The sequence below is a fragment of the Phocoena sinus genome, chromosome 1 (genome assembly GCF_008692025.1).
Source record: "Phocoena sinus isolate mPhoSin1 chromosome 1, mPhoSin1.pri, whole genome shotgun sequence".
NCBI lineage: Eukaryota > Metazoa > Chordata > Mammalia > Artiodactyla > Phocoenidae > Phocoena > Phocoena sinus.
Genome location: NC_045763.1, coordinates 5,737,865 through 5,755,587, shown reverse-complemented (window position 1 = coordinate 5,755,587; position 17,723 = coordinate 5,737,865). Strand labels below are relative to the sequence as shown.

Genomic DNA, 17,723 nt, shown 5'->3' with positions numbered 1-17,723 from the left:
AGCCGGGTCAGTCCCTGGCTTGGCCCTGCTGCCTGGAAAGCACCATCCACATCAAAGTGAAATCCCCTGGGATGCTGTCACACGAAATGCCACCGCACCCAAGGATCCTCCCAGCTTTAACTCACTTTCAAGTAACTTAAAACAATGCCAGGGCCTTTCAGCAAATATAAAATGAGCCCCCGCTCACTTTCTTCTGGGAATCAAAACCGAGAATGCTGGGGGAGGAATGATGTCTGTAAGTGCAATCAGGGGGCCTGGAGGTTCACACTTCCTGCTGCACGACTGCTCTCTGCTCAGAGCTTGCTTTTCTCCTGCTGCTTTTCCAGGAACGGGCAGAAAGACTCGTGATAAATGCATCAGCCATCTCCAAGTGCCAGGGCACTGGAGGCTTCGAAGGCATCAAGCCGGACCTCGTAGGGCCACATCTGCAGGACTTCTGGGCGGGCCCTGCTCGGAGCTACACACTAGCGCTTCCCCTGGCTTTAGCTGTTCCGGGGGTGGGGGCCCAGGCCAGGCCTTCTGATGTCATAATAAACATCACTGACCTTATAAACTTAGAGCATTGATGCATTTTTCATGTCTGAGAATCACACTGAATTGTTAACATCTTAGAAGATGGCCGAATGCTGCATCTAGGTTTTCTCTTTCTCTTAAAGGTGAATTATTGAGCAGGAATGCTTTGCCCAGGACCCCACCCCGGCTCTGAGATTCCCGAGTGCACCCAGCTGGTTACCATTTGCAAGGTCAGATCCATTCCCATCAGGTGCTGGGGGAAAAAAGAGGAGCACAGTTGGAGGAGGGGCTTCCTCCAGGGGGTGGGGGAGGGAGAAGGCTGAGCGGCAGCTCCAAATGGAGCCAACAGGAGAACACTTTAGTGAGGAAAGAACACTGCCGGAGCCAGGGGTGCTGTCTGCAGATGGAGACGGGATGCAGGTTCATTTGCAGAGCATCACGGGCCGGGGAACAGGTGAGTAATTTAAAGAGGTAATTGAGATCATATGTGAGAATAATAACCTTAGCTGTCAAAGGCTCTTAAAATTTCTCATTTGACTTCACATTTAAGTGGATGGGTCTGTAATGTAGCGAATTTCACATCGCTGCCCAGGAAACCTTGAGCTTTGCACAGTATTCTCTGCAGAAGACAAAGTAATTGCCCAAAGCATTTTTCGTAATAAAATGTGTTCTTGAGCCCCAAAGAACTGCTGAGCGCTACACAGTATCCGCGTAGGGGCGACACTTTGAAAACAACGGCAACAACAACAGCAAAAACCATGTCAGACACTCAGCGTTTCCTCTTGAGGCAAGAACAGCAAAAAGAAATTGGTCTGCTGGTTGAGGAGCAGGGGAGACAGGCTGGTGGGGGCAGAGGAGGGGAGGTGCAATTCTGCACAGTAGAGACTTTAACCTTGACCAAAGAGAGGTCTGGCTTTTGTCCTTGCCTTCCGGGAGGTGATCTCTAAGCCCTTGGAATGTCCTGCCGGAGGGAGTGGCTCAGTTTGCCTGAGTCACTGGAGAGTCCTACAGTATGATTTAAGGTAGGAGCTGGTCACAGTGGAGAGTTGTAGGGTAGGGACTGGCCACTCTAGAAGGATCAACTATGTGATTTAGGGTAAGGACTTTCGGTCACACAGTTTCAGCCAACTCAGGAGAGACCGGAGACCGAGGTCAGCCATGAGGGCAATCTCTCACGCCTACGCGGTGGAGCCCCAAGAAAAACTCTGGACACCGAGGCTCAGGTGAGCTTCCCTGATTGGTGATTTTCCATGAGCGTTGTCACACATTGATGCAGGGACATTAATGTTGACCACAAGCCACGGGAGAAGACAATGGAAGGTGGGTGTTCGGTGCCCTCCTGGACCCTGCCGGACACACTTCTTCCCTTGGCTGGTTTCCATCTGGATCCCTTTGATGTAATAAACTGTAACTGGGAGTGTAACGGCTTTCATGGCCTCTATGAGTCCTTTCCATGAATGATGGAAACCGTGCATGGATTGTGAGTTGGCTGACTGTTTGCACATTCTTTCTACATATGGAGAGCATTCCTCTGAACAAACATAGTTTTCATACAGAGTTAACGCCTGTCAAGTGCATCCCCTTCCTGATGGGAGCACAGAGGGACTCCCTGCCCCTCTCATGTGCTCCCCTAATACTCGGAACCTGCCCCTATGGGGCACTCATCACACCAACTGTGCTGTCCGGCTTGCCTCATGTCCTGGGCCATACACTCCTGGAGGCAGGGGCATGCCCAGTTGACCCAGAAAGCCCTGAGCCCAGGAGAGTGCCCCTCAGGTGCCTGGAACTCAGTAGGTACCAGTTACTGATGGGCAGGTGTACAGGCTGCCTTCTACCAAAGCTGTTTCTTCCATTGTGGCTTATGACCTGGCTGAGGGTCAGGAACATGAAGCAGTTGGCATGGGTCCTGGCTGGAATGGCTGTCACTGTCATACCAGAGCACTTTGGTGCAGTGAATTCCACGGAGATGGGTGTGGATAGGCAGGTTTTCATGGCTCCTGACTCAGCTACCCACCTATCAACTCATTCATTCACTCATTCGTTCACTCACCAGGCTAAGGTAGGGCTGGGTCAGACAATGAGGGAATCACAGAGGGTCAGATGACACCCTCCTCCAGACCCCAGGATGGTGACACACCATGCAGGGACTTGCCAAGGACCTGGTCCAGAGGGGAGATGGGTCTGAGCAGCTCAGGGAGGAGACTTGCTTTTTCTCTTCCTTTTCCAAATCCAGGGAGCTGAGTAGTGAATTCTCTGCCCCTTAAAAGCTCTGAAGGCAGCCTCAAGGGCACATTTTTAATAGAGGTCAAGCTTCTGCATTCTTGCCTTGGGTTATTTGCCTGAGGCTTGTCCAGTGACAGGGAAACCAGAAAGGGGTTGATGGTGCCTGGTCAGTTCTGGACACCCTCCCCAGCTGCTTCTGACATCAGGGATCCTGTAGCCTAAAGCTGGAGTCAGTCAGCAGTGTCACAAAGACACCACTGTCTGTCCATCCATCCGTCCATCCATCCGTCCGTCCATCTATCCCTTGAAGAAATATTTATTGAGCACCTACTGTGTTCCTGGCCTCTTAGGACATGATTATAACTAAGACAGAAGTCCTTGGCCTCAGAACTCAGCTATATTCTCACCTTTGCCAATTTCATCCACACCCGTTGACCCATTTCTTCCCATGCCACCTCCATGCAGTCATGTCACAGATGTCTCTCTCCTGCCCACATGCAGCTTCTCTGAGCTCTGGAGCCTAAGTCCACTCACTTGCTGTTGTTGACTTTTCCCATGGATGTCCCAAAGGCCCTTCAAACTAGCCCAACTCGTGACCAGTCCTCCTCCAGGGTGCACGACACGGAGCGCCCGTACCTAACCCATCTACAAGTCTTACTGATGCTACCTCCTGAATCTCTCTTGATGGTCCCCTTTTCCCAGAACCGCCAAGTCCAGCATCATCTCTAGCCTGGAGGATTCACTGGTCTACCCTCGCCAGCTCTGGCTCTCCTTCAATCCATCCTCCACGCAGCAGCCAAGAGCACTTCTTGAAATGCAAACTTGGTCGCGTCCATGCCTCTCAAACCTTCCATGGCTTCCCTCTCCTTGGGTATAAAGCCAGCACTCCTCAGCCTGGCTGGTGCTTGGGTACCCCTCTAACCTGTCTGGTCTGATCCCCAGCCCCTCTCCACCTCCCCAGCCTTCACATGCTCCCTTATATCCATGAGGCTCCTCCCACCACAGGGCTGTCCGTGCACGCTGTTCCCCATGCTGTTCCCTCCCCTCTCCATGGAGTTAACTTCTGCTCCTCCCTCAGATCTCAGCTCAGGGGCCACTTCTTCAAGAAATCCCTCCCAGACCTCCTCTTAACCCTCCATCACAAGCTCCCCACACACTTATTTGTGCAAAGGTTTGGTGTTCAGGTCTGATTTTTCCTCTGCTAGATGGTAAGCTTGGTGAGCACAGGAACCTCATCTGCTCTTTTTCATTCATTCCTTTGTTCTAATCTCAGCACTGGCCCAGGGCCTGGCACCTACTGGGGGCTCCGGTACCAGTTAGGGAATAAAAGATTACAAAGAGAGAATTGCTAAGGGAGGAATTTACAAAGTGTAACGGAAAAGCCAAATAAAAAGAAGGCATCCTGTGTGGGCAGCAGTGGGATGAGGGGGGAAGTCAGCTTTTAGAGGGGAAGGGCCTTACAGTAGAAATTTTCAGCAGAGCAGGAGTTCTCTAGAGCAGCCACAGGAAAAATAACCTGAGAGACCAGAGGGAACGGCACGTGTGAAGGCCTCGAGGTGAGAAACATTACAGTATGTTTGGGGAAATCAGGTATTTTGGTGGAGAGGAGGGGAGAGCCTTGTGCAGGGGGAGAGGAGGTGAGGGCTGAAGATAAGCCGAGAAAGACAGGCTGAGGGCAGCTTAGAAAGGGTCTTGGATTCCGTGCTGCAGAGTCAGAGTTCATCCTGACCTTCCCAGATGACCACGCCCCTCCCAACAGGTGCCGCTGGCAGCCCCGCCTCCATTTCTAAGTCATCGCGCTGCACTGGGTTACAATCACCAATCTTGGGGCCTGTCTCTCCCAGGGGACCGCACCTTGCACAGCGCCTGGCACACAGCGGGTTCCTGTCAATCCTTTCCAAAAGCATCAGGGATACACAGCATGGATGGGGAGGGAAAGAACGTGGCGGCAGGAAGGCCAACGGGGAGGCTCCAAGCCCGGGTGTGTGATGCTAAAGGCCTGAGATAGAAAAATGGTAGAGGACCCCGGAAGATGGGAGGAGGAAGCCCTGGGGGGTTTTAAAAGCCCTACTTTGCAAACTGCTTGGCTTGGGGGAAGAGGGTTGTGGGGAAGGGAGAAGCAGGGATGAAGGATGTTATAACCAGCTCTGGAGGCCCCCATCGGATGCAGCGTAACTGTAGTAGGGAGAACAGGCGCAGAGGGAGGCTCTCGTTGTGTGGAGGTCGGGAGCCGGTGGATGGGGTCAGACCACTATGTATGATCCTCTCGGCATCACCTGCTCACTGTGTGTCTGCGTCCTCATCTGTAGGATGGGGGACCTCGTAGGTAGTTGGGAAGTTTGAGTGAATCGATATGCGTAAACGCTTCGTGGAGAGGGCCTGGCAGGTGGTGGCACATAGATGTCAGCTGCTGTAACCCCTGGGTGGACAGCTCTGTGCCAACAGGTCTGCCAGCTCTCCCTCGTGTCTCAAGACCAAGGGATGCAGCTTTGGTGTCGTTGAGGTGACCCAAGGCGTCAGCAGCTCTTCTAAAAGTGGGTGCCACCAAATGGGGTGAGGGCCCATCTCGGACCTGGGCAGGAGAAAGGACACTCGGGGGACCTCTCCATCTGCTGATGTCGGGACTGGCCCAGGGCCTCGGCCAGCTGGTTTCTCACCTGCCCTGTGTCCCGGCTTCCGGAGTCTGTGAGTCTGGCTGTGGGGTGGAGAAGGGGAAGTGGGTGGAGGGTGCAGGGCACACGCTGATCTTGAGTCGGGAGGGCTTCTGTCCTGATTCGGCAGTGCTTTGGGGCAAGTGGCCGCTCTTCTGGGGGCCCAGATTCCTTCCAGAGGGATGAGGAGGTTGGACAATGCGACAACCATTTCTTCCAAGTTCTAATTCTCGAAGATTCTAAGTCTGTTTCTGATGTATCAATTATTTCCACTCTGCCACGGATTTTTAAAAATGTCTCCCATAATTAAGTATGGAACGTCTGACACATACCTGCCTGTCACTTATTTTTTCCTCAAGCAAAGGACTTTAAGTTCACAAGTGGAACATGTCAGCAGTGGAGGGAGCTGGTCTTCAGCCTATCAGGCTCTTGTGAATGTCTCATTGTCACAGAGGCCGGGAGACAAGGTCAGTCGCTGGGCTGCTTGGAAAGGATCAGAAACACGTGTATTTGGGGGAGTTTTTAAAAGGAGAGGGCTTGTGCTCGCCCCACCCAGAGGCTGGGATCTGGATCATTGGTATGGGGAGGTGGGGATCTCCTCTCATCCAGCTCCAGGACCTCCAGCACCCCACTTCCTTCTGGAGGCCACACCAGCCCCTGCTCCACCCATGGCCCCTTCTCCTTGCTCACGGGCGATGTCCTGGGTCTCCCCGTCTCAGGACCATTGCTCCCACTGCTGGATCAACAGATCAGCATCTCCATTATTTTCCAGGGAGGTGCATTCTGGGGCCGAATCTTAGGAAGGGCTAAGGAAGCCTGCAAATCGCTGGCCTGAACTGGCCGTCTCCCCAGGCCTGCTGGTCTTTCTGGGATCCCAGCTCTGCCAAGAGGCCTTTCTTCGAAGCCATGCCCCCTGAAGCACAGCTGACCCGCGTCTAAATGACGTGGGGGAATAATGGGAGTCCGATGTAACTGATTAAGGAGGGAGCACGACTGCCGGGCAGCCGTCGGGCCCATCTGCAGGATTCCCGCATTCCGGCCACAACCAGTGGTCCGGGTCTGAGAGCCGTCTCCACTGGGTCTGACATCCACACACCGTTTGGCGGTGAGTCACAGTTTGTTCCTGCTTTGGGACTTGGCACCAGTCCCTGCACCCCAGTGGGGAGCAACTGGGAGGGAGTTTGTCCCTGGGACTCAGAGCAGATGTGGATAGACGTCTCCCTGAGCCTGGGGCCCGCACACCTGTGGGATGGTTTTCTGGGCCAACAGCAGAGGGCAAGGCAGGAAAGGCAGGGCCCGGGGCTTTTTCTCTGGCTGCACGAGGAGGGGTAGAGGCACAAGATCTCCTGGGCCAGGTCTTTCCTGTCCCAGCCTGGGGAGAGTCAGGGATGTAAGCTCAGAGACAGGCTACCAGAGTTTTCAGCCACTTCTCTGGGTTCTTTAAATTCACGGAGCTCCCTGCTGCCGTGGGGTCTTCCTACACGCGGTTTCCTCTGCCTGGGACGCTCTGCTCCCCTTCTCCTGGTATTAACACGGCTGCCACATCCTTCTTCTTGAAACACCGTCTTCTCCTGGCCTCCCGGCGGTCACATCCTCTCCATCTTCCTCCTCTCGCTGGATGCTTCTTCTCCTTTGCCAGCAACTTTTCAGCTTGACATTTAAATACTGGGGGAGCCCATGCTTGACCCTGTGCCCTCTCCGCTCCTTTATCCACCCTCTTTCATGGAGCAACTGCCTCTAGACCCATGGCTTTAAATTCCATTGCTGAGCTGATGACATCTAAATTTTATCTCCTTTCTGGGCCCCTCCTTGGCCTGCAGACTTTCAAACCCAACTGTACCCTTGGCAACTCTAATAGGCTGTGAACCAGAATATGAACAAAACCCACTCGAGATTCCCTCTCTCCCACCTTCTTCAAAGTCCTTCATCTCAGGAAATGGTTCCGTCCCCCACCATTGTTTAGGCCCCAAATCTAGGCACTACCCATCCTACTCTTGCTTATCCTCCGTGTTCAAATCATCAGCAGGGCCCCTGACTCTACTCCCAAGGAGCCCCCAAACTGTGTCTCTTGGGATTCATCATCACCGGCCTTGTCGGAGCCGCTCTCATCTCCTGCCCGCACTGATGCAAGAGCGCCCGGGGTGGTTGCCCTGTGAGTAGAGACACAGTTTATGTTCCAGACAGCAGCCAGGGCGGGGGCGGAGCGTGTCACCTCACTGGCTTATAACCCTCCCGCTGTCCTCAGGATCAAGTCCCAGCCCCCTGCCCTGGCTGAGGGGCCCCCGGAGGCCCGGCCCCTTCTCGTTCCGCTGCACCTCCCCTTAGCCTGCTCACCGTGCGGCCCCTACACACCAGGCTCCGTGTCTCGCAGGGAACTGTGTTCTGTGATTCCCTCGGCCTGGAACGTCCTTCCCAGGATCTTCGCGTGTGCGTCCTTTCTGACATCGCGCCTCTCCAGAGAGGCCTCCGCCGGCCGCCGACCTCAAGCAGCCACCCTGGCCCCCTCTACCAGGCTGCCCGTGGTAAGTGCCCCGATATTTCCTCTGTGATGTGTTTGTTATCTTTCTCCCGCCTCTAGAATGTAAAGTCCACGAGAGCGAAGGTCCCCTGGAGTCAGAGCAGTGCCTGGTGATGCAAGAAGGGACGACCCTCGTGGAAGGAGGCAAGAGTAGAGGCCAGGAGCAGGAGTAGGATGTGCAAGGACATTTGCGGCCGAGTCAAGGTGGTGGCAGAGGGGATGGAGAGAAGGCCACTAGGATGGTGATGGGTTTGGGGGGCTGGGCGTGAGCAGGGGGCCTCAGGAATGACTCTGGGTTTTCTGGGGTGGACTTTCTGCCGAGGCTGTAGGAGGTATAGGATCGGGAGGGGGCGCGTGGCAACAAGAGAACAATTGTGAGTAACATTTGGGACACGTTGACTTGCCCAAGAAAACCGGAGCAGCGACGTCCTGGGGCAGCTAGATGGAAGGTTCTGGATCTGAGAAGAGGCACAAAGGTGGACGTATCAGTGCACCTTTACAGACGGTAAAGAGGGTCCTGGGTGGGGCTAAGCCCTCATGGAGAGTGGGCAGAGGGAGAAGGGAGTGGCCTGGAGATAGCATCCCAGGGCCTGCCGGGTCTTTAATCCACTGGATGATTTCCAGCCCCTCGGACCCCAGGGACCACCTCCTCCCCTTGTGAAGCCCCCTGGCCCTAGGCTCTGAGACCCCACCCTCTTCTGTGTCCCTCCGACTACCCCCACTGTTCCTTCTCAGTCTCCATCACCAGCTCCTCCTTCTGGAATGTTCTGTCAACGTTCACGTAGCCTGCGCTCTCTGGGGCCTCTCTCTTCTCCCTCTGCCTTGGAACGTGACCTTATTTGGAAATAGGATCTTGGTAATTAGTTAATTACAGATGTAACTAGTTTAAGATGAATTCATTGGATTGGGTGGGGCCCTAATCCAAGGACCCGTGTCCTCGTAAGAAGAGAAAACAGAGACACAGAGACACACAGAGAAGGAAGATGCCATGTGATGACGGAGGCAGAGGCTGGAGTTATGTTGCCACCAGCCAGGGAGCACAAAGGGTTGCCAGTGGCCCCTGGAAGCTGGAAGAGGCAAGAGGATTCTCCCTTAGAGCCTTCAGAGAGAGCATGGCCCTGCCAGCACCAGGGCCTCTAGAACTTCCAGCCTCTAGAACTGCCAGGAAACTCATGCAACAGTCAAGGATAACTTGGTTGATATTGACCATGGGAGGGGCTGAGCCTCCCACCTTCGCACCGCAGGATGAGCCACCTGCCCCCCGGCGGCCAAAAGCTGCCCCCGCGGGAGTGGCCACGTCTGCCAGAGCTCTGGGTCTTCGCCCACTGGTTTTTACTTTGCTACCTGCCCCAGTAGCCAGGATGAGGACCCAGGGGCTGTGTCCTCGGCCTCCGCAGATGCGGGGCTTGCTGTTTCTCTGCAGGGCACAATTTGTCTCTGATGCAAGGAGGCGGGTGAGGCCCAGCCCCAGGGTGACCCATCCCTGCCACCCAGATCCATTTGGTGTGGCCCCAGCCGCAAGCAGCAGGAGATCACGCCTCCGGGAGACATCTGAGCACCAGGCCCCTTGGTTTCTGCCTAAGGAGGGCTAAGGACACCCACCCCCATCTGTAAGGATGTGGACCCCACAGAGACACTGACTGTGAAGAGGGAGCCTGTGCTTTGGAGCGAGGCCTTGACTGGGTAGCTGCAGCTCAGACCAGAGTCCCTTCCTGCCGCTCAGCTTCACGTCCCGAGTGTAAGACTGGCTCAAACCAGTTCCTGCCACTACCGACTTATCTCTTAGGTCCCCGCTATGTAAAGAAATACCCAGACACCCATGAGTTAACACACTGGAGTGTGCCCTAGACCCCACTCTAGGTGAATGCCAGAAGATTCTTCGCAGTGCCCCTTCTTACTTACAGAGAAGACCCCTGCGTCCAAGCTTCTGAAACTTCTTCAAAGTGCTCCCAGAGGCAGGAGGGTATGGGCCCTCGGGGCACTGACTTTGCCTGTGGTTCAAGGCACCCTCCAAAGTCAAGACCATTCACTGATGCTCTATGTCTGCTCTAAAAAACTCTCCTGAATTTTGTATTCTACCCCACGAAACAAACTGTATTTGTTTCAGTAAAACAGTGGCATTTAAAATTCATTACTGTCTGGCTCTGTCGATGTTCTCCCATGTGGACAGTTCATCACGGGCCCAGAGCAGGGGGACTGGCCAGCGGGCTGGGGGATCTGCAGGATGGAGGGAGCCAGGCCAGGAGGGGCCAGCAAGGTACACTCATCTGAAAGCCCTGGCGTGTCCTCACTGGAGGGAGGAAACGTCCAGAAGCTTCCCAGGGGCCATTCTCACAGCTGGAATGGCCCCTCCTGCTGCCCCTGGGTTGCACCCTTGGCCTCTGGCTCAGTGTGTGGTCTTCCACTCCTGGTGGTTGGAGGCTGCTATTAGAAACCAGCCGGGTGTGTGTGTGGGGGGGGGAGGCTGGCAGAAGCATGGCCACATGCCAGGGACAGGCAGCTGGGGGGGGGGGGAGGGGACAGAGCTGGGGACCATCCCACCTACACATCTTCCATCTATTAGCACAGAAGCCTTGATCACAGAAGGCCAAACCAGGAGGCCAAATCTTGCTTTTCCTTCTCTCCACCTCCTTACAGGGGGCAAGGCTCCCACCTTCCCACACCTCTAACCCGGAGCCAGGCTGCCCCAGAGGCTGGCTTGCCAGATACCCTCCTCTGGCCCCAGTGAGCTGGAGGGGAGGCTGCGGGGGGGGTGGGGGGTGGGGGTGGGGGTGGGGGGGGGTGTCCGCCCTGCCCCAAGGCTTCATATGCCGAAGCAGGCACCTGGACGGTGAGATGTGAGTTCCAGCCCCCTCCCTCTGCCTGAGATTACACGGTCCCTCCCCCACCCGAGGGTGGCAGGAGACCTGCGCAGGTGGCTGACTGGCTGAGCCCAAGGAAGCTGCATCCCTGCATCGTGCATCGCACCAATCCTCTCACTCAGGCAGGAGGCTCAGCCGCCCGAGAGGCAGTTGAAAATAGAGTCTAAGAATAAGCGGCTTAGTCCGGTTTGGAGAGGGGCCCAGCTGGGTAGGGGTGGGCCGAGGCCTTGGGGAGCATCAGCTGGTTACAACGGAAGGAACCAGGCCCCCAGAAGTTCCACTCGCCTTTCTTCCAGGGACAGGGATCTCTTAAAGGTGTCCTAGTGCCCTTGGCCAGATGGGCGCCCCACCCCCTCGCTCCAGAGCCGCAGGGTCAGGTGGCCTGGGTTGATTCTTTCTGCAAACACAGGCCCAGGAGAGGCCGTCTGAACACACAGCACAGCCTCCCCTCGCTCAGCACAGCCCTGGCTGTTTGTGTCCACAGGACCCCCGGCGGGCAGAAGGGACATTTCCCAGAGGCCCTCAGAAAATGGTCCCGGGGTAAACTGGCTGCTTGACTACCTCTCGCCTGGAAGAGGTCCCGTTGCGCCCCAAAGGCACAGCTGACCCACCCCGGACCACTCTGCGGTCCTGATGCGAGAGGCCTGGGGAAATCTGTTCTGAATCTGGACCTCTGGGGGAAGAAACGGTGAAGCTGGTAGTTCCCAGAGCCCCTTGGCTGAAGGAAGCGGCTGTTCCCCAGCCTGGGGCCCTTGCCGCTCCCTCTGCCTGGGATACTCCTCCTTCCCATCCGTCTCAGCCTGACTGATGCCTGCTCAGGCTGGAGGTCTCAGTGGAAGAGTCACTTCCTCCTGGAAGCCTTCTTGAACACTGGGCTGGATGAAGCTCTCTTGATGTGTCCTGTGGGCACTTATTCGCTCATGCATTCAATCCTTCATAAGACAAACAGGTACTGTGGCCCGCAATCTGCCAGCCTGTAGGGCCTGTGTCCTCTAGAGGTCACAGTGCAGGGGCTGGGGAGGGTGGGCAAGTCCCCTAAGTTTGGGAGAAGCGCTGCAGCTCCCGAGACCCAGAGGACTGTGCTCCCCCCTAAGTCGGCCTGGAGCGGGTAGATGCCGACGCCAGCGCCCCCTCTTCCCTGTTCTCCCTCCTCCCCCGTTTCCATGCTTGTCTCCGCCTGGATGGCTGTGTCCAACTGAGATTTTGGGGACACGGGGCCCCTGCGCCCATGACCCTCCCTGGGGACGATCGCCTCCCGCCCGACCAGGCTGCTCAGACAAAGGCTGCGCCCAGGACAAAGGCTGCGCCACCGCGGCTGCTGCTGCGCGCGCGGATTCGATTCCGCGTGCCCCACCCAGCCTTTAGTCTGGCAAACAAATCCACGTTTTTAAACAAATGAAAGCTGAAATCTCTTCCCAAACATTTCTCCCCCTCTGGGATGGAGGGAGGAGCAAAGAGCGCCCCCAGGATGGCAAGCAGGGCGACGGACGCGGGTGGAGTGGTGTGGACCAGGAGCGCGCGCAGCGGGAGGCGGCCGCCGGCGCCAGAGCGCGCAGCCCTGGCGGCATGTCCCCGTTCTCTCCCCTGGGCTGGGGAGGGCTGAGCCGTGCCGCAGTCCGAGGGGCGGGCGCGGGCGCAACCTGCCCAGCGCTCCGCGCAGGGCCCCTGCATTGCAGCTGCGCCGGGCGTGCAAGCGTGCGTGTGCGCGCGTGTGCATGCGCGCGTGTGTGTCTGTGTGTGCGCCTGTGTGTGCACGCGCGCCGCCCGGCCGCCGCGCCCCAGTTCGCTCGGCGCTGCTGTCCCCTCGCCCCATCCCGTTCCACCGCCACCCTCCCCCTGGCCGCAGCGCGCGCACCTCTCCGTCCCCGCGGTTCTAATTGAGAATTTGCCCGGTAACCTTGGGGGCGGGAGGGGCAGAGGGAAGGAGCCGCGGAACGGGAGGAGAGGGGAGAGGGGAGGAAGGCTTCTGACAGCCTGGTCGCTGCATCATCGTCTTCGACACACTTCTTCACTGCCAGGCCACAGGGTTGGCCAGAGCCCGGGGGACCTCCACCCTCTGGGCTGTCCCAGCTGTCCCCTTTGCACTGGGAGGATTATGACCCTGGCGCTGAGGCTGCGGTTCTGCTCCCCTCCCCCCCCCCCCCACCGTTATTATGTATCAGGCTGGTGAAATGCCGGGAAAATGATCCTTGGGTAGATAAGTCACTTGTACTCATTTTGGGGGGCGGGGAGGGGGGGATGGAAAAGAACAAGGAGACGGTAGTTTTACTCTTCCACCCTGGCAGGGTGGGCATCTCACGGTTCCTCTGCCCTGGCCCCCCTTCCCCTCCCACTATTGAAAGGATGCCTGGCCAAGCCCAAAGGGAAAGAGATTCATGGGGTCCTTCGGGGCCCCCATCTGCTCTCTGTAGGGGGGTGGCCCTGCCTTGTCCCTTCCCCAACTCCTGTCATCTCTCCTGTGTATTCTGCCAGGGGCTGGGAGGATGCTTATTTCAACTGGAGGCCTATGGAGCTCAGAGCTCCAAGTCCCGGCAGAGGGGGCTGCTCGGGAGCAGGTGTCCTGCTTGGCCGAGGACTCAGGGGCGTGCTTGTCATGAAGCAGTGAAGGTGGCTTCCCTTCACCACGATCTCTATCACAGCATCCTCTCCTGCCGGCAGCCTCCTGGTACAGCCTGCCCTCTGGGCTTCCGGGGGTGGGGTGGCGGGGGGCGACGGCTGATGATTCCTGTGCTCCGAGGCAAGGCACTGCCTGGCTAGACTTGGCTTTCTGAAGGGCTCCATCTTCCAGGCAGGTCCGACACTGACTGGTCCCTGCATCCTGCAGTGCACGCTGGTGAAGTGACCTGGTCACTGAGGGAGAGCCAGGGCTCTGCAGAGTTCCCTGTTCCCTTTCCCATTTGTTCTGCAAAACTGAAACCGGATTTCCTGAACGGGAGCCCCTGGTCACCCTGCCCTTCTCTGTTACATCCTGCAGGTCATCGTCACAGCGCCGGCTGGCTTCAGCCTCGGCCAGGGTGGCTGCCAAGGCCAGCCTGGCGCTCCCAGGCAGCCACTGCCAGGGTGCAGACGCCTGCTGATCCAAAACCACCTCTGGGAACAGCTCAGAGGGTTCAGTGGCCAGGGCGGCTGCCAGACACCCTGTCACTGCTGGGGCTGGGGCTGGGATGAGGCGGAGATTTACACACTGGGTGGCCCAGGAAAGCTGCCTAAGGCATGTGCCCAAGCCCAGAGAGCCTCCAGCGACCAGCAGCAAGGGGAGGTCTGAGAGGGGAGAAGGCAAAGGGCCACTGTGGATGGGAGCTTAAGGAACTGACCCCCACAGAGGGCCTGGGTCAGCTTAGCTGAGACCCAACACCTTGGGCCGGCAAGTCTCTAGCACGGTACCCCACAGACGGGCACCTCTGTGGCTGCCCTGATACTAAGGGCGGGTGTAAGCCATCCCTCCATCCTGTCTCGGTGCCCAGAGCAGACCATCAGCTCAGCCCCCCAGGCCAACTCTGGGGCTTCCCCTGGGCATGCCCGGGCCTGGAAGGGCAGCCTCTGCAACTTTTCTCTGCAGAGCCTCTGGTGCCCTAGGGGGAGCAGCCAGCGCTCGGCACCCCCGTGCAGCAGGCCAGCTGCTCTCAGAGAAGCATCCTTGGCCATCACATCCTGCCTCCTGCCTTGGAGCCTCTGGGGGCTCCCTGGCCCTCCGCCTTCAGCTGGGTCGGGGAGGGCTTCCATGAGAAGGTGTGGCTCACGGTCCCTAAAAGGCAGAGGCACTCAACACACAGCCTTGAAGTCCAGGCCTTGGAATCAGAAAGAAGCCCAACCTGGGCTGCCTTCCCCCAGCCTCGCCCATTGCTGTTGCCTCTGAGAGGCTCAGGGCTTGGTGATGGCCTCCAGGAGCTCCCTCTGCTTCTAGAAGCTGCCCTGGGGCTGGGGGTGGAGCAGCAAAGAATGCCTGGACCCTGCTGCCCCAGGTCTGTCTGGAGAGGGGCCTCTCAGCAGCTCAGGGGCTTGTCTGGCCACTCAGACGCCCTGGCAAGCCCTGGGTCCAAGCTCACCTACTCACTCCGTCCCAGGGAAAGCCCGAGATTGAGGGTGGGGACCAGCCGGTCCTCTCGAGGTGCGACTTGCACCCCGAGCAGCAGAAGTTAGGAAACCTGGATGCTTCCTCCTTTTTCACACCTTGCACACAGGGTTCCCAAGTGTGCCTCTCCCTTGGGGCCTGGCAAGGTGACCCGAGCGCTGTTCTTACCGTCCAGTGACAGCCAATCGTGCTGGGAGGATGGAAGTGTGGGCAGGGCCCGAGCTTTGTACTCAAACACCACTGAGTTGGAGATGATCTGGTTGTTGAAGGCAACTTGTAGGGTCACAAGACCAGTGTCATGGGCTGAAAGCAAAAGAAAGAGCTGTCAGGGAGGGAGGAGGCCGGGGCATGGGCACACTCCAGCCTCATGTCCCCACCCAAGGGCCAGGAGGACCCTCTCCCCACTGCCCTTCATGGATTAGCCCTGCCTGGGCCTGCTCGGTCCTCAAGGTCAGAAGCGGGGGGAAGGGCTTTAGGTGCAGCATTTGCTTTGGACTCCTTTGTGCTATTTCTCTGTTTCGCCTTTTCCTGCAAGCTTGTCCTGACTCACTTAGCGTGACCTTCTGTGTATTTTCAGAAGTTCTTCTGCATCCCCGATGAAGGCCAGAGCTTCGTCTGTGCCTGTTACTCTGAGCCCAGTGGTGCTGGGCAGGAGGCTGGTGTAAACCTTGCGTCTCCCCCCCGACGCCTGGATGTCAGGCTTCGGGAAGACCGGCCCTTATGGGCCTCGTGAGCTGCTCTGACCCCGACACGGGGCTCAATGAAAGCTATTAGTTGAGTAACGCAGGGGACATTCTCACTGTTCCCAAGAGGAGAGCCTACCTGTGGCAGAGAGACTTGCTTCATTTCTGGGGGTGAGGCTGCTTTTGAAGTCTTGGGGGCCAGGGGGTGTATACGGGCTGCTCTGCCCCACCGGGCCTCAGCCTCTGGTAGACAGCAGGGTTCTGTGCTCTCTGCCCTGCTTTTCTGGAACCAGTGTCCAGGGCCTCCCCAGGACAGATTTCCAGGGAGGACGCACCCGGGGATCGTGTTACTGTTTGGGCTCTTGGTTTTCCGAAGCTTAGACTGGAGGAAGCTCTCCAAGTCAGCTGCTCCCTAGGGCAGAGTAAAGCCCTGGCTTCCCTCTGAGGTCTTCTGATGCAGCCCTCGCTGCCCACGGGAAAACCAACTCGTTGAGGTGTGGCCTCTCTCCATCCCAGGTGTATGTGTTATGCAATGGTCCCCAGAGCAGGTCTTCGGGAAGTCATTGCCCCAAGATGACCAGTGTGTTTTTTTCCCTGTGCTTTCCACCCTGGTGCGGTCCCTCAGCTCCAGATCACAGGCTGGCTCCACGGTGGGTGGGGTACCACTGGAGATCCCGCCGTGCCTCTCTGGGCAGGGGGCCCCAGCCAAGTCCAGACCTCCCTAGGCTCTGATGGCGTCCCCAGGCAGATCTCCAAGCTCGTGGTTACTCGTCTTCCCTGGAGATTTGCCTCGTTTACCAACAGGAGTGTAGGGCGTCAGCGAACGCCCCATCGGAGCCCACTCAGCTCTGCTCCTCTGGGCAAGTCTGCTGCCTCTCGCTGGCCCCTGGGGAGCTCAAGCCTTCTCTGTACCAGACATTCCAGCTGGAGGGTCCTCCTCACCTGCCGCTCATCTTCCGCCATCTCCTGGCATGTGTACAACCTGCCGTGACGCCGGAACGGTGGCAGATCCCAAGGCATCCCGTCCTTCCCCAGAGAGACAGAGCGAAGAGGACCTGTCATAGCCTCCTGGGTCCCAGCCCAGCACCCCGGCGCATGCGGGCCTGTCACCCAGGGCATTTCCTGGACTCACTTTCCCTCCCCCGCATTGAGTCCATCAGCAAGCCCTGGGTCCATTTACTTCTCTCCATCCTGATGGCCACCACGGTACCCAAGCTGCCATCATGTCTTGCCTAGATGCCTGGACTCCTGCATTAGGGTCCTGCCCAGGGCACCCTCAGCACACCTGAGACCTACCTGTTCTGCTGGGATGGTGTTAGGGTGGGGGGCACACTCCAAAGCCTCCACAGGAAATCAGTGGGAGTGTGTTGCCCAAGGGAGCCTTCCTCCTTAAATCGGGAAAGATTACCCCTCTGCCGCTTCCTATGGTTTCCCTGCTTCTTTCTTCCCTCCTACAATCCATTCTCCCACACATCCAGATTCATCTTTGAAAGACATAATTTAGATCAAGCCACTCCCCACTTAAGACTAATGGCTTCCGTTGCAAGTACAACCTAATCAGACTCCTTCTTATGACTTAGAAGGATGGACATGATTTGTTCTATGCTATCTTCTCCAACCTAGCCACCTCCAACTCACCCCACCTTTATATTTCTTCAACTTACCAAACCTGTTCCTGCCTCAGGGCCTTCGCACTTCCTTTGCCCTCTGCCGGATGTTTTCCTCCCATGCTTCCCGTGACCAGCTCCATCTCATCATTCAAGTTGCAGCCTAATGTCCCAGCCTGTGAGAGGATCTGTCCAAAGGAACGTCCCGTTCCCCAAGTTACCTTATCACATGACCATATTCTAGTGTTTTCTCCAGTGATCTTGGTTATTTCTTTGTTTCCTTGTTTGTTTTTTCATCTCCTACAGTAGAATGTAAGCTCTGTGAGAGCTGGGAGCCAGTCTGTCCTGATCACCTCTTTATGCCCAGGGCCAAGGGCAGTGCCTGGCCTGTTACGGCCCCTCAATACCTGTTTGTCGAGTGAATGCAGTGCACTTACTCATCTCATTTTGAATTTCATCTTTTGCCTTTGGTGACTCCAAGGAATCCAGCGTGAGGCTGTCCAGAAGCCCCCAAACAAAGTCTTTTTGTTGAGGGGCTTCCTCCGTCTTCTCCAAGGACCAGGTTGCCTTTCCTAAATCCCAAGTCCTCCTTCAC

The 17,723-nt window shown here is 57.1% G+C and overlaps 1 protein-coding gene across 9 annotated transcripts in view; it reads right to left on the bottom strand.

Annotated features, from left to right (window-relative positions):
* Nucleotides 1-17,723, bottom strand: part of CAMTA1 (calmodulin binding transcription activator 1) — an 897,244-nt gene that overhangs the window by 63,491 nt on the left and 816,030 nt on the right. For 6 of the 9 annotated variants that reach the window (XM_032640933.1, XM_032640940.1, XM_032640959.1 and 3 more), the window contains one exon: nucleotides 15,007-15,141. In XM_032640933.1, coding sequence (XP_032496824.1) covers nucleotides 15,007-15,141 — 135 coding nt within the window. Of the gene's footprint in view, nucleotides 1-15,006; nucleotides 15,142-17,723 lie in introns of those variants that run through there. The other 3 variants (XM_032641030.1, XM_032641014.1, XM_032641045.1) reach the window with 2 other exon arrangements.